We start from the raw sequence: 14,291 nt of genomic DNA on the forward strand, positions 1-14,291 counted from the left end.
TTAAAGAAGTGTGATAGATTTTTTTTTTTTTTTTTTTTTACAACCTATAATTAAAAATACGACGAAACTACATTTAAGTTTTTAAATTAAATTATAATGGAGAATCCCGTGCTATGCGTGGGTTATGAGCTAGTTTTAACAATGACCCAAAGAAAATTCTAAGTTCATGGAAATCATAAATTTAGACAAAAATACTCAATTATGGGGGAAATAATAATTAAAATAAAAATAAATAATAGAGGCTTTAAAATAAGGGCTTAAAACACTTATAATTTTAGGATTCTTGGACTCAAATGCACAGTTCAAACGCCTCAAATACCATCCACATCAGAGTGTGATAATGATCCATATTAACAACCTAATATGGATCGACTGTAATAGCAGTACATGAACCGTTTAAATAGTGACAGTTTCCATGCGAAAATAATACGTCTAAATCATTCCCCTCCCCCGGCCACTAAGCAGCCAAGAGAAGAAGAAGTTTTGGAATTAAGGAGGAAGGATCAGAACACTATGTCCTAACTCTTATTTTGTGCTAATCTATGTGTCTAGGTGTATACTTTCTGTATGAGTGTGTTTAGAGTATTAACTTCAAAGTTTTTTGATGCAAAGGCTGAGTATTCTATTAAAAGAAAGGGATAAATCAATGAGAAGTAGAATAGTAGATGGAACCTTGAAATACGCATATATAACAACACAAGCAAAAATTAGGCCAATCCATCTGAGGGAAGCCCCCAGAATGAATCTAAGTGCTCGGAGAGTTTTAAATGATAACAGTGCATGGGCAAGTAACTCAATAAATGATAACGTGGGCTCTTTATCTTACTTTGCGTCTGAACTTTCTGGACCTGAATATTAATGTGAGTGGATTGGAATCACCAGATGGGCTATCCTCCACTCTTCTCCTTCCTTCACCATGCCTTGCTTCTGCATGTGAAAACCAATAAAGTATATCATGCATGACGAAGATAGCCAGCCAACATAGAGAAACAGATATTTGATCATACCAAAACCTATTTCCATAAATTCTCAGCTGTCATACGAAAGCTTGTACTCAATGGCAAGAACATTGATTGCATTATGAAAGGCATCCATTCATCACTATGGCTTACAGTATTCAACTAACTCTGATTTTCAACCTCTGAAGTAGAGCGAGGATGGTTCACTTAGCAGGGTTTGGAAGTGCAAAAAATCTTAAATTGCCTTTCCTACAGTAATGCCCTCCAATTTGAAAAGGTTGACATCATTCGTTACTCCCAAATCCCAGTATCCTATCTAAATATGGATCCTTTCCAGGTTGAAATTGTGACCCAGAAAGCCAGATGCATCACAAACCCAACGATGAGGATAACTTTTTGGGTTTCAAAGAGAAACACAAATGAACATGTTGAACTGACAAATCCAACATACATTAATCCTGATTTCATTTAGCTAAAATTGAGCAGATCAGAACATCTCAGCCACTGCCAAAGTAAGAGTGCAAGTAATTTTCTTGTTAAAAACTTTACCTTTTTAGGTGGATTCATATTCCTTTTCAATCCAAACACTTGGTTAACACACCGAACAGAAAGTAGACCCCATTCATGACTTGCTAATCCAGTCAGTAATAAACTTACAGCTCTAATGTATTTTCACTCTGTCAAGAATAAACTTTTGCCAACAGAAAAATATAAGAGAATACAAACTGTACGCCTGCAGCATGGGAGCCCAATATGCAATATTGTATCATAAGATTCATAACCTCACATGCAAACAACATCATCATTGCATAGTGAGAAATTTAAGATCAGGGGGCACAAGAAACTTACTCATTTGTAAAAGCACATAAGGTGTCAAAAGGTCGATAGTTGCTGTTGCTCAGTAGGATAGCCATGAAACCAGTTCTGGTGAAGACACAATTGAGGTTCCAAGAGTGTTAGACATTATGGTTGCATGGTAAGCAAATATCTTGCTCTTATGGTTCTACAGAGAACAAAAAACTTCCAGTCAATATTCAGAGCTTATTTTCAAATTGATATTAAGGGGAGAATAGGGGGAGGGGGTATTACAATGCAGATAGACTCAATGAAGCATCAAAATACATGAAAATTTATATGTTAAATAACCTTGAAGGCTTAACCAGATTAGGTGGCATTTCACCACATGATATGGTAGCTTCAGTCCGTAATGCAACTGTGTGCATGAATTTCACAGCTTTCAAAGGGAACCTGCACAGCATTAAGGTGTAAAAGTTTACACATAAACCATCTCCATTATTAAATCCCATAATGGCTTGTCGTCCATGTGATGTTACTTTGAGTGTTGCAACTACTCCACTCTGAACAAGCACATCTTTAGAGATCAAAATTAGATATGCAAGCATATCAAACCATCAAATCTATAGACTTTATTTTCCAGGGACATCAAATCTCTTTGTACGCAAGGAGTGATGAGAAATACATATATTCCTCAACTGGCTAAGCCTTTAGATCAGAAAGTATTAACTCAATGCTGCCATATGGTGAGTTCCAACTCCCAGATGTTTCTCAATGTGCATGATGCTCACAAAAAAAAAAAAAAAAAATCATCCAGTCACATGACAAGCATGACGTGTATATCTACACCACAGCCAAATGGAAAACTAAATATAATTGGTGCTCTGGAGCATAACAAGCATGTTTCCCGATTTTTGTTTCTAAAATTAAGAAATCATCTCTGGATGTTCACTTTGCAGTAACTCTTCAATTCATGAACTACTTGTGCATCTTTAACAAAGGAAACAACATAAAAGTCAACTTTGTTGTGCACTCCAAATTTGATATCATCCTAATCCTCTCTGCAGCAAAGCAATATAGACAATTGTGTCCATTTGCAAAAGGAACCAATGATTCAAGGTCTAACCAGTAGGATATTATAGATGACATAATGATTCAAGGTCTAACCAGTGATGGAAGGCAGTGTTGCACTTTTTCCTCGAACATTTAAGTGACGCCTAGATTTAAGTTCAAAAATACAAGGGAACAACTACTCATAAATCAAAGTCCATACGGATGAAATTCGTAAGCTTAACTCATCTCATAAAACCGGTTCAATAAGAGAGGGTTGTCAATTCCTTATAAACATGTTCAAGATCTTGTCCACAAGTAATGTGAGATCATTTTTCAACACCCTCCCTCACGTGCAGGCTTTTCTTGGTCCTTGTCACAGGGTAAGTAGTGTGGCCACATTCGTCACGTGGTAAGCTCTAATACCATGTAAGATTGCAAAGAAAAACTTGCTTTTGGGTGGAATACCTTCTTCTACTTTCTTATTGAACTTAAATAGAAAAGAGATACAAGTATAGTTGATCACATCAAGCTAACAAAATAAGCATTGATGTGATAAGGTAACTATCTACAATCATTGATACAATAGGAGATTAATTACAGTCAACCACAAGAGATGTAGTGTAATGCAAACAGATTGCTTAATAGTTACCTGTTTGCATTACAAGATAGAAACAAGAGTTGCGCAATAGGAGTAGGAAGCTTATGGCAGCTGGTGACTACGCTCAAGAGCTTCAGTGACTGGGCTCGAGCCCACTCGTGATGTAAACTAGCCATTACTAGCTAGTCGTTGCTAGCGCTCGAGCTTTCTGGTGAGTACACTCGAGCGCATTGTTGAATTGTTACTGAAACAATGGACAATTGATCTCCTTCCTTCATGGACAGTTAAACTTTTAGGATAACTGATAATTTTGACATGGTATCAGAGCCAAAAGGTCTTGAGAATTGGGATCGAACCTTGACTCTGTCAAATCACCTTCATTTAAATTAAACATTCCATGTGTTGGGCATCACCTATTAAAAGGGAGTTTGAGCCCACATGTGAGAATGAGTATTAAACTAATAATTAAATAATTAAATTTACCTCTTCTTATATGCTTAAACTTTTCGAATAACGGGTAGTTTAACACATATATACATCATTAGAAAAATTATTTATAAAAAATAAAAATAATAAATAATAAAAAAAAAAAAAAAAAAGAACCGCATGCAGGACTCCACAAAATCAATCTAGGAAACAAGCATATATCATGAAATGAATTGCATTTGATGAAAAAGAAAAAGAATAGGTCAAACTCGTACTGAAACATGCATGTGGATACTGGGTGATTCCGTTCCGAGTATGCACATGTTTCAGTACGAGTTTGAAACCTTTGTTAGAGCAAGCACATCTTCTAACCAACAATCAAATATCTGGACGACGCTCGTGTTCCGTTGCAGCGTCGCAGTTTTGTTTTCTTTTGAGCCGTCCTCTTCAGAGCCCATTTATTTTGACCCATCTGTCCATTCATACTTCAACCAAGCCCAGCCCATCATCTTCCATCGCTTCCATCAATGTGTAGTTTATAGGTGATGCTAAACATCACGCCCGGCGTGTTGCACGCCGGGGTGATTTATTATTTTAAAATAATAAAATAATAAAATTTTAATATTTTATTATTTTAATTATTAAAAAAAAAAAAAAAAAAAAAAAAAGAAGAAAGAAGCCTGGCGTGCATGACTACGCCAGCGTTCTTAATATCATGACCAGTAGTTTATATATACGGGAAAAGGGGAAAATAGAATTACAAAGAAAATGTTCTCAAGAGATAGCTCAACCGGGTAGGGACCACGCCTCATAAACCGAAGGTTAGTAGTTCGAATCCCCTTCCTCCCTCTTGTATGGACATGTCAAAAAAAAAAAATTACAAAGAAAATAAAAATCAAACGAGACAGTCATCCTTCAAAAGTTTGAGAATAGATCAAATAAATGACTGACCCATAAAAGTAATAGATATAGCCAAAAAAAAAAAAAAAAATTAAAGGTAGACAAAGTTCCGTAAATTAAACATAGCGGACCACTAGACGGTCATGCCCCTTTCCTTTCCTTGCTGGTCCGCAGTTTATATATATGATTGAAGATGTTCGACAGTTTTTTGGCCAAGAGATATACATCAACTCTACTGATCTTGATCATCAATACTAGCTCATGAACAAATCTTCTTTGAATGAGACACGAGCTCCTCCATTGGTTCAATGAAATAGAAAAAGAGCTACTATCGGTTACTCCATTTTACTTGGGAATTCCTTGATTTTTTGATCAGGTAAGAGAACAAAACATGTTGACATTGATGTTAGGTGTTTCACAACTTTCCGAAATCACATTTGATTCGAGACGATATGGCACTTAAACGGCCGTGCATGAACTTATTTGTTATTTTTACATACCACAGTAAATTCCGAGCAAAATTTTATACCACAAGATACTTATTGCAAACTAGCATAACCAGAAGGACTAAGGACTGATTTTGCAAATTTTTTTCCTTAAATAAACAAGCATCCATGTTAAGATCATGTTGTTGAATTTATGTTTGAGGAAAAGAACGAGGATTAAAGTGTAGACCACAAGAAATTAGGAAAAGAGAAATAGTTGCTGGCAATGCCAAATACAACTAATTCCACTTAAATTCAGAGCATACTTTCCCTGCTCAAGAGTGCTTCATATTTCGCATTCATGGTATCAAAACCATCCACATTTAAACCCCCACAACATTGTTAGACAAAAAAATATCTCTAGTCATGGAAATCTTGGATTGTCTTCTACAATGGGAAAATAAGAGCAACATTGATAGAGAGAAGGAGATTGAATAGTAAAGATTTGCATCCTGTAGTTGAAACTAGCAATACCATAGGACTGCTTTAATTTTTTTTTTCCCGGAGGGAAAAGGAAAAAAAAAAAGAGAAATGGTAGGAGTCAATATTTTTCCCATATTTTGCCTAACTCATCGTACAAATTGACCATTAGATTTGTGAACTTATGTGAACCCCACATAAATCAATGGTATACCCCACAAATCTAATGATTAATCTATTGAATTTATAAAAAAAAAATGAGCTAAATATAGAAGACTTATTAACCTTTAACATTTCTCAAAAAATAAATAAATAAATTGTCAAAAAACATAATCAGAAGAAAACTAGTACAAGTGCAAACCAAATGAATTCTCAAGCACTTGGCTAAATACAGGTATACTTCATAATAATGAAGTCAAACTCCATAATTGGAAGATGATGGCTCAAGTACACTCCTTATGAAACAAGTAACCTCAAGCAACATGATGAAAACTATGTCATGTACCAATAAATTGGGTAGCATGCAAAAAAAAAAACTAATTACTTTACAAGTCAAACACAATTATGCTTCTTTTGGGAGTGGGGGGGATAAACATATAATAGCCAAATCTTAGAACAAACAATTGTGAGACTTAAAACTTTCTGTTTTGGGGGGACCAAATAAAGTTACAACACTTGAAAGAACAGAACACATTTTGCAGAGGCATTGAAGAAGGGCATGTCTGCCCATTTTACAACTACCAAAAAAACAAAAAGAAAGAAAGGGAGCGTCATGGTCATTCCGAAGTTAAAAAACAACAACATTAATGGACATGGTCCATCTTCACCATCAATGACAAATTAGTTTTGCTACTTCCTATTCCCTTTACAGATCATTTCCCTCTTGTTCTATGTTAAAACACTTAAAAGAAAAAAAAAAGGGACAGCTTATTGAATCCTCACAATGAGGCTCAATCTTGATCCTCGCAAACAAGGTCATGATTTTCACAGAATTCTTACTAATAATGGGGCAAAGGCTGTTGTTGGGGCTGCTGTTGCAGTTGTTGGGGCTGTTGCAGCTGCTGGGGCTGTTGCAGCTGTTGGGGCTCAACTTGTAATGGTGCAGTAATAATGTCCATTGATGCAAGCCCTTCTAACTCTTCGATAGCTGCCACTACACTGATTGCGCTTTCGTTCGTAATCTGGGGCTTCAGCACACCAACAACTTCCTTGACTTTAGATTGCTGCAAATAAAATTGAAATACCATAATCACAAGTCTATAAGAAACTAAAATAAAAGTGCAGCAACGATAGGAGTAATGCTAGTTAGTAAATTGCTATATGACTATTATATACAACTAAGATGATGTGATAATGAAAATCAGTATTTATTTCTTTATTTAAGGGGAAACTTCAAAAACCCTCATAAACTTCTACTCGTAAGTTTAAAAATTCTCAATTAAGGATGTTAAACTTTCAATTTCTTTCAATTATTTCATTCCATTAGGATTTTCTTAAATTTTTGTCAAAATGCCCAAAATACCCCATTTTAATAAAAAAAAAAAAAAAAAAAAAAAAATTGCAAAAAGACGTTCTTATATTAAAAAATAAAATAAAATAAATGCTTAAATCTTTACAATTTTTTATTTTATTTTTTTATAATAAAAATTTAGGACATTTTGAAAATTTTGAGATGATTTAACGGAAAATTCTAACGGAATATAATAATTGAAATAAATTAAAAGTTCGATACCTTTAATTGAGAGTTTTTAAACTTCGGGGTACTTTCAAAACGCATAAAAATTCATGAGAGTTTTGTAAAATTTCCCCCTTTTTTTAAACAAATACTTTAGTAAAAATAAATAAATAAATTGCAAAGATGTTCTTTTATTATAAAATAAAATAAAATAAAAGCTTAAATCTTTACAATTTTTTATTTTATTTTTTTATAATAAAAATTTAGGACATTTCGAAAATTTTGAGATGATTTAACGGAAACTTCTAACGGAATATAGTAATTGAAAAAAATTAAAAGTTCGATACCTTTAATTGAGAGTTTTTAAACTTCAGGGTACTTTCAAAACGCATGAAAATTCAAGAGAGTTTTGTGAAATTTTCCTTTTTTTAAACAAATACCAATCCAATGACTGATTTTCCTTCCACATCATCTTTAAGTATAGCAGTCTACCAAAGAGAAATGCTAAGGGTCAATAAATTTATCATATTTGACCCATATTCTCTTACAAATTCAATAAATCAATCATTAAATTTGTAAAATTTACCATCGACTTATGTGGGTAGTCTACATAAATCCACAAATCTAATGAATGATTTGTAAAATGAGATTGACCAAATATGAAAAAAAATACCGACCCTAACATTTCTCGTCTACCAAATAGACTCACTCCAACGAGAATACTTTAACTTACAATATATTCAAGTTTCCTCTTCAGATCTACATAGGCAATCGGTTGCATTTCTGGTACTGCAGGCATGGCAAATGCCGCACTCTTTTCCTCAAAATGGTAAAAGCCCAAGTGAGAATAAACTAAATACAAGCAATTCAGCAGAAAATAAATAAATAAAACGAAGATATAAAAATAAATAAATCAAGTCTTATTCCAAGCATAAACTTCACAAAATGAAAAGTAGTCTAACCAAAAAATTACTGTAAACAACTCAAGACATAAATTCATTCTCTATATACTTAAATTAGTCTAAAATTCAATCTTTTTTCATTTATTAGGTTCCATTTGATTCAAGGTAAAAGTAAAACGTTTTTCTTTGGTTTATAGTTTAACCCAAGTTAAAAAAATTTATCGTTAAAAAATTATAATTTGAATATATAGAAAAATATGATTTTTCGTTTTTTTATTTTAAATTATAATTTGAATATATAGAAGAAAGACATGATTTTTTAAAAGGAAAGTAAAGGTGCAAGTACCAAAATGATTTTGAAAGCCAATACTTCAACTTGCGTTGAAACAAGAGAGAATAAGGAAAAGAAACATATACATCCCCAAAATAAATCAAGTTTAAAGAACCCAATAAGGAAAACGCTTTTTCCTTTATCATCAGAATTCGATATAAATAAAGTTGTCGGAAGTGTCAGAATAAAGGAAAACACTACCAGAGCAAACCCAAATCGAATACTATTCATGGAGTAATTTGTGCGACCAAATATCAAAGATTAGTTTTGATGAAGTAAACCCTAGTCGAGAACAGGGGATTACCTTTTTGGGCCGGCCGACAGGCCTTCCGGTCGACTTCTTGGGTTTCAGGGGGACGCCAACAACATCAGCAACAAGAGCCCCCGGAGCTGCCGCGTCCTTCTTGGGCCGGCCCCTAGGCTTCGGCAGATCTGCTACCGGCGCTACAGCTGGGAAATTGTTGGGAGCGAAAGGAATAACCATGGTCTGGAGCTGGGCCTTCGGAGGGCGCCCACGGCCTCTCTTCAGCCCATGAGGGCCCATCACAGCCGTCACTGACTTGGGCTTCGGAGTCCTCTTCGTCAACCTAGGCTTGACTCCCACGGCTCCAGGTGGACGCCCTCGGCCCCTCTTGGCGGGCCCCGCCTGCCCCACCGGCCCGCTCTTCCGCGGACGACCCGGGCCCCTCTTGGCCACCACCGGCTGCGCATTGGGCTCATCAACAAGCCCAAGAGCGACGAGAACCGGCTGGGCATTGGGCTCCAGATTGGGAGTGGGAGTGGGCTTGGGCTTGGGAGGACGTCCCCTGCCCCGGCCCGGCCCAGGAAGAGGAGCGGAAGAAGGCGCATCAGATCTAGGGAGCTTGTAGGATTTCTTGACCATGACGAGAAGACCGGCGTTCTTCAAGCGCTTGAGGTGGTGAGTCAACAAGGCCGAGTGGGTGGGCGGGAGGCCCGAGTAGACTCGCTCTATGTACTTGGCTATGGCCCTCTTGCTGGAGCCGTTCTTCTCCTTTAGAGCCGTTACCGCCGCGAAAATCATCTGCCACCCACACAGAAACAGAAAGGAAATTAGAAAAGGAATCATGGTTAGATGTAAGGGGGAGTAGTAATTGGTACCTCGGCGTAAGGCGGGTGGTTTGTTTGGTGAGGTATGTGGTTGTCAGCTTCAGTGACGGCGGTTGGGGGGATGGGTGTGGCGGTGGTGGTGGTGGCGGCGGTGGTGGAGGCGAGCATGTGCGGCTGAGGAAACGTCGCCGCCAGAACCGGGTCCATAGATTTAGAGAGAGAGAGAGAGAGAGAGATAGAGACGACAGAGCGGAGTGGGTGCTGAGGTGGGACTGTGAATGGGGAATTGGGAAGGGTTGTGGGGAGAAAATGGGGAACGGTGGTGTGCTTTACTGCCATATGATGATGATTGGGATGGGGTCAAATCGAACCGCTGAGGATGAGCACCCTCTTTTGATGACGTGGTCTTTACCTGTCTTTTTTATATATAATTAATATATAGTGTTTGTATTTGCCTTCTTACTTTTATTTAATCAATTAGGGATGCTTCTTGCTTTTTAACAAAATAATAATAAATAAATAAAATAGTATTAACATTTACTTCAAAAACAAAATAATCAAAAAAATTCAAAGAATATTTTTTTTACTTTTTAGTTTAAAAAAAAAAAAGTGTTATGCTAAGACATAAAAATAAAAGTTTTTTTTTTTTTATAAAAACATTTTAGACTTTAAAATAATTAAAAAGCATAATAATAAAAACAAATGTTATAATTAGGCAATGGGGTTTTAGATAATTATCCCCCCTCTCTATCAGACAACAGATAAAAAGGAGGGAAGATGAGGGGAAGACAATAGGCATCAAGCTAGTGGAGGATTTGAGCATTATTTTGACCATTCAACTCCATATGATCATACTTATCCATAGCTACTAAAACCTTTTGAAAAATATTTGATTATATTATAATTTATAAGCCATTAATTAGTCCAATGAAATACCTTAAGAGAATTAGATGCCCTATTTACACTGTAATCTAGGGAACAGCTTTGTTAGGGCTATTACACTACCTTTTTCTTTTTTTAATTGTTACAACTATTATACTTTTTACTACAAATATGTCTATAAACAGACATGACAGTTTATAATTAATTAAATCATTAAGCAAAAAGAAAAATTGGCTTACCAATTTAATTAGGAGTGTTTTAGAGGTAACATAACTTTTGCCACCAAAGCATTTACAAATTGAGGCAGCAATTTATAATTGGTGAAATGATTAAAAAAAAAAAAATTTCTCAACTTAATTTTCTTTTATTTAAAAAAAAAAATTTGAGATGTCAATCATATTCTCTTAATTATTTTACCAATTATAAACTATCATATTAGTTTATAAATAAACTTTGTAATAAAAGTTTATCATTTCATGAATTTATGGATTGGCACATCAATTTATATGTAAATTGTAGTACCCTAAACAATTTTTTTTTTTTTAATAAAATGATTAAGAGTGCAAGATTGGCGTGTCAACCACCAATAAATTAATTTAACAAATTAAATTTTTTGCTTAATCATTTTACCAAGTATTAACCACCACACAGTTTCTAAAAAAATTATATGAAAAATTATAGCGCCTGTAGCAACACTCTTTCATTAAGTATAAACTAATACCCTGGTTTATAAGAGAATTAGAGTAATGGTATATACTACTTTTTAATCTTATTAATTATTATCCTCCTAGTGAGCTTTTCAAACTTTTTTTTTTTTTTTTTGACATGTCTGCACAAGAGAAAGAAGGGGATTCGAATTAGTAACTTTCGCTTCATTAGGCGCGGTCCCAGTCGATTGAATTACCTTGACGTTTTGGCTCCCAAAACTTGGAAAGGGTTTCTAACAAAAACTAAAATAGAGAAAGAAAAAAGAGCTTAATAATGGTTGTATTGTGAGTTTTCTCTAACTTTTAAAGAAAAGTTAGAAATAAAAAGTTACTAAGAATGCTCTCAGTTAAAATTATCACATTAGCATTATGAAATAATAATTTCTAGCATTACTCATAAAATTATAATAAAAGTTGTTAAAAAATATTCATAATATACTTAAAAAAATATAAGTCAATAATATAAATACCAGAACATATTCAAAATATATTCTCAATATATTCTAATAAAAGTTATGGCTCTCGATTTTTATTTTTTATTTTTGGAAATTGTTGGCATGCTTATAAAAGGTATATCTCATTTGACTAGTGGTAGTACACACAAGCAACTTCTAGAGTTGCTTTTGGAAGAGTCAACATGCAACGAATTCTTTTTAAAAATTCATAAATTTGTAAAACCATGACCATTTCTGGCTTTGTAGTCCTTTCTAGAATCTCAAAATTTGCACCACAAAATGGAAAGAAAAAGTAGAGAGAAGGAACCATGTGGCTGCAAAAAGTTCAAACTCTTAGATATATTAATAGCCTAATTGGAATTGTGTTTGAGTTGCTTAAAAATACTTTTAACATTTAAAAAGTTTGTTTAAAAAAAAAAAGTATTTGTTTGGTAAAAAAATTAAAAGTGCTTTTAAGGGTTAAAAAAACCTAAAAATTACCAAAACGCACTTTTGACAAAAGCTTAAAAATAAAGCTTTTGCCCAAAAACTCTTTTTAAATTAAAAGCTCTATTTCTCAAATGCAATCCCAAACAGGCTCTAAAATCCTAACCCAAGTACCTTAATTAGTAGGAGTGTCAATGCGGACGGTTAAAAACCGTCCGCTACCCGCTATAATCGCTAACTGCTAACCGCTTAACCGTATTAACCGCTAACCGCCTAACCGCTATAACCGCCTAGCGGTTATTGGGTTTACTAACTGTAACCGCTAACCGCCTTTTTATATAATATATTTTTATAATTATAATTATAAAACTATTTATACATATAACATAATCACTTGATCATTAAATCACAATTTTTTTAAAAAATAATTAAATCACAATTTGAATATTAATATATTATCACTATAATTTATATGATTATATCATATAATCACTTGATCATTAAATCACAATTTTTTTTAAAAATAATTAAATCTCAATTTGAGTATTAATATATTATTACTATAAATCTATATAAGTCTACATATGCATATGAATAAGTCTATATATGTTATAAGTCTATATAAGTCTACATATGCATATGAATAATATAAATGTATAATATAAATACTTAATCATATGATTCAATGACAATTCAAATACTTTATTCAAGACTTTAAGTGAATCATATTATTAATGTACAATGATGATATGATCCGTATAATATCAAATTAAGTAATTGACATTGGATTAAACAATGACCAATGTGTTACTTATAAACACAATTTAAGTATTAATGTATTATCATTATATGTTGTGAAAGTTGTTTGAATTATGAACTTTTTTTTATATGTTGTGCTGAATTTTTTTTTATATTTTTTTTTTTTTTAAAAAAAGTTAACCGGTTATGATTTAATATTTAAGGAAATTTTTTTAAAGTACAAGTAAATGTAAATTTTGGGTCAAATATTTTTGATTTTTCAATATGGACTCTTTTTATAGCAATTGGGCCCAAGAAGACACTAAAAAAAAAAAAAGGCCCAAAAAACCCCAAAAAAAAAAGCCCAAAAAGGCCCGGAAAGCCCTAAAGAAAGCCCAAAAAGGCCCAAAAAAAGCCCAATTTTGAAAAAGCGGTTAGCGGGCGATTATCTATTTCACTAACCGTTAACCGGCGGTTAGCGGTTGCGGTTAGTAAAATCTACTAACCGTTAAGGCGGTTACGGTTAGCGGTTATTGGTAATAACCGCTAACCGTAACCGCCTTGACACCCCTATTAATTAGGATCCACTTGTATAACTTTTTATGGGAAAAAAATTCTTTCAAATTGAGTAAGAACAAGTTCATCCAATTCCATCCATAAAAATAGGAGAATGTTAGGTGTTTTCCTCATTTTTTTCTAGTGTTTTTTTGGTCCCAAGTAGTTTTTTTTTTTTTCTTTCTGTTTTTTAAAAGAAAAAAAAAAGAAAGTGACCATTATTTCTCACTTGGTTTTTAGAAAATAATATACACCTAAAACTAGGAGTACACCAGAAGAGTACCTAGCATTTCTCATAAAAATAATATATTTTTAATAGCATATGATTTTTTTATAAAATATTTTTCAACTTTATCCCTTCTATTAATAAAGCAGACATATTTTTTCTCCAAACTAGGTTGGAAGAAGTATTTCCAAACTGGTCATTAGAAATGACATGTGTCTTTTGCATGTGAGAAACACATGTTTTTTTTCTAATTATAAGAACAAAGTTGAAAGAAATTTTATTCAAAAAACATGTTTCTCACATGTTATGAAAAATGGCACATGACATTTTTATAGATAAGTTAGAAGAAAACTCTGTCCAAAAAAGCATATGATTTTTATATGCTCAAAAACACATTATTTTTATAGACGAAATTGAAATAAGTTCTTCTAACATAATTTAAAGGAATTCTTTATCCATTTGTAGAAGAGTACAAGATTTATTATTATTATTACTATTATAAAACTACTCCAAGTGAAAAGTTATCCAGGCACTAGTGGAAGAAAAAGAAAACAACTGCATAACCCTTCTAGAATTTGGAGAAAAGATTTAAAAAGTTAAAAAAGGAAAAAAGTGTATGGAGAACATTAACACGCATCCAACTTTTGCATAGAAAAAGAGAGTAACAAATTGACCTTTCACTCTCTCCAA

General features: G+C 33.6%; 1 protein-coding gene across 3 annotated transcripts; it reads right to left on the bottom strand.

The window, feature by feature from the left end:
* Nucleotides 1-6,233: 6,233 nt before the first annotated feature.
* Nucleotides 6,234-9,953, bottom strand: HON4 (winged-helix DNA-binding transcription factor family protein). Of its 3 annotated transcripts, none has more exons than XM_059599678.2 (4): nucleotides 9,664-9,951; nucleotides 8,849-9,586; nucleotides 8,045-8,131; nucleotides 6,234-6,859 (listed from the first exon to the last, which is right to left on the bottom strand). In XM_059599678.2, the coding sequence occupies exons 1-4, from the start codon at nucleotides 9,949-9,951 to the stop codon at nucleotides 6,635-6,637; spliced, it is 1,338 nt and encodes a 445-aa protein (XP_059455661.2). In that variant the 3' UTR covers nucleotides 6,234-6,634. The 3 variants fall into 3 exon arrangements, with proteins under 3 accessions (XP_059455661.2, XP_059455662.2, XP_059455663.2); XM_059599679.2 differs by having other exon boundaries at nucleotides 8,045-8,125; nucleotides 9,664-9,950; XM_059599680.2 differs by lacking the exon at nucleotides 8,045-8,131 and having other exon boundaries at nucleotides 9,664-9,953.
* Between the last annotated feature and the right edge of the window lie 4,338 nt (nucleotides 9,954-14,291).

The sequence above is a fragment of the Corylus avellana genome, chromosome 7, assembly GCF_965113065.1.
Source record: "Corylus avellana chromosome 7, dhCorAvel1.hap1.2, whole genome shotgun sequence".
Classification (NCBI taxonomy): Eukaryota; Viridiplantae; Streptophyta; class Magnoliopsida; order Fagales; family Betulaceae; genus Corylus; species Corylus avellana.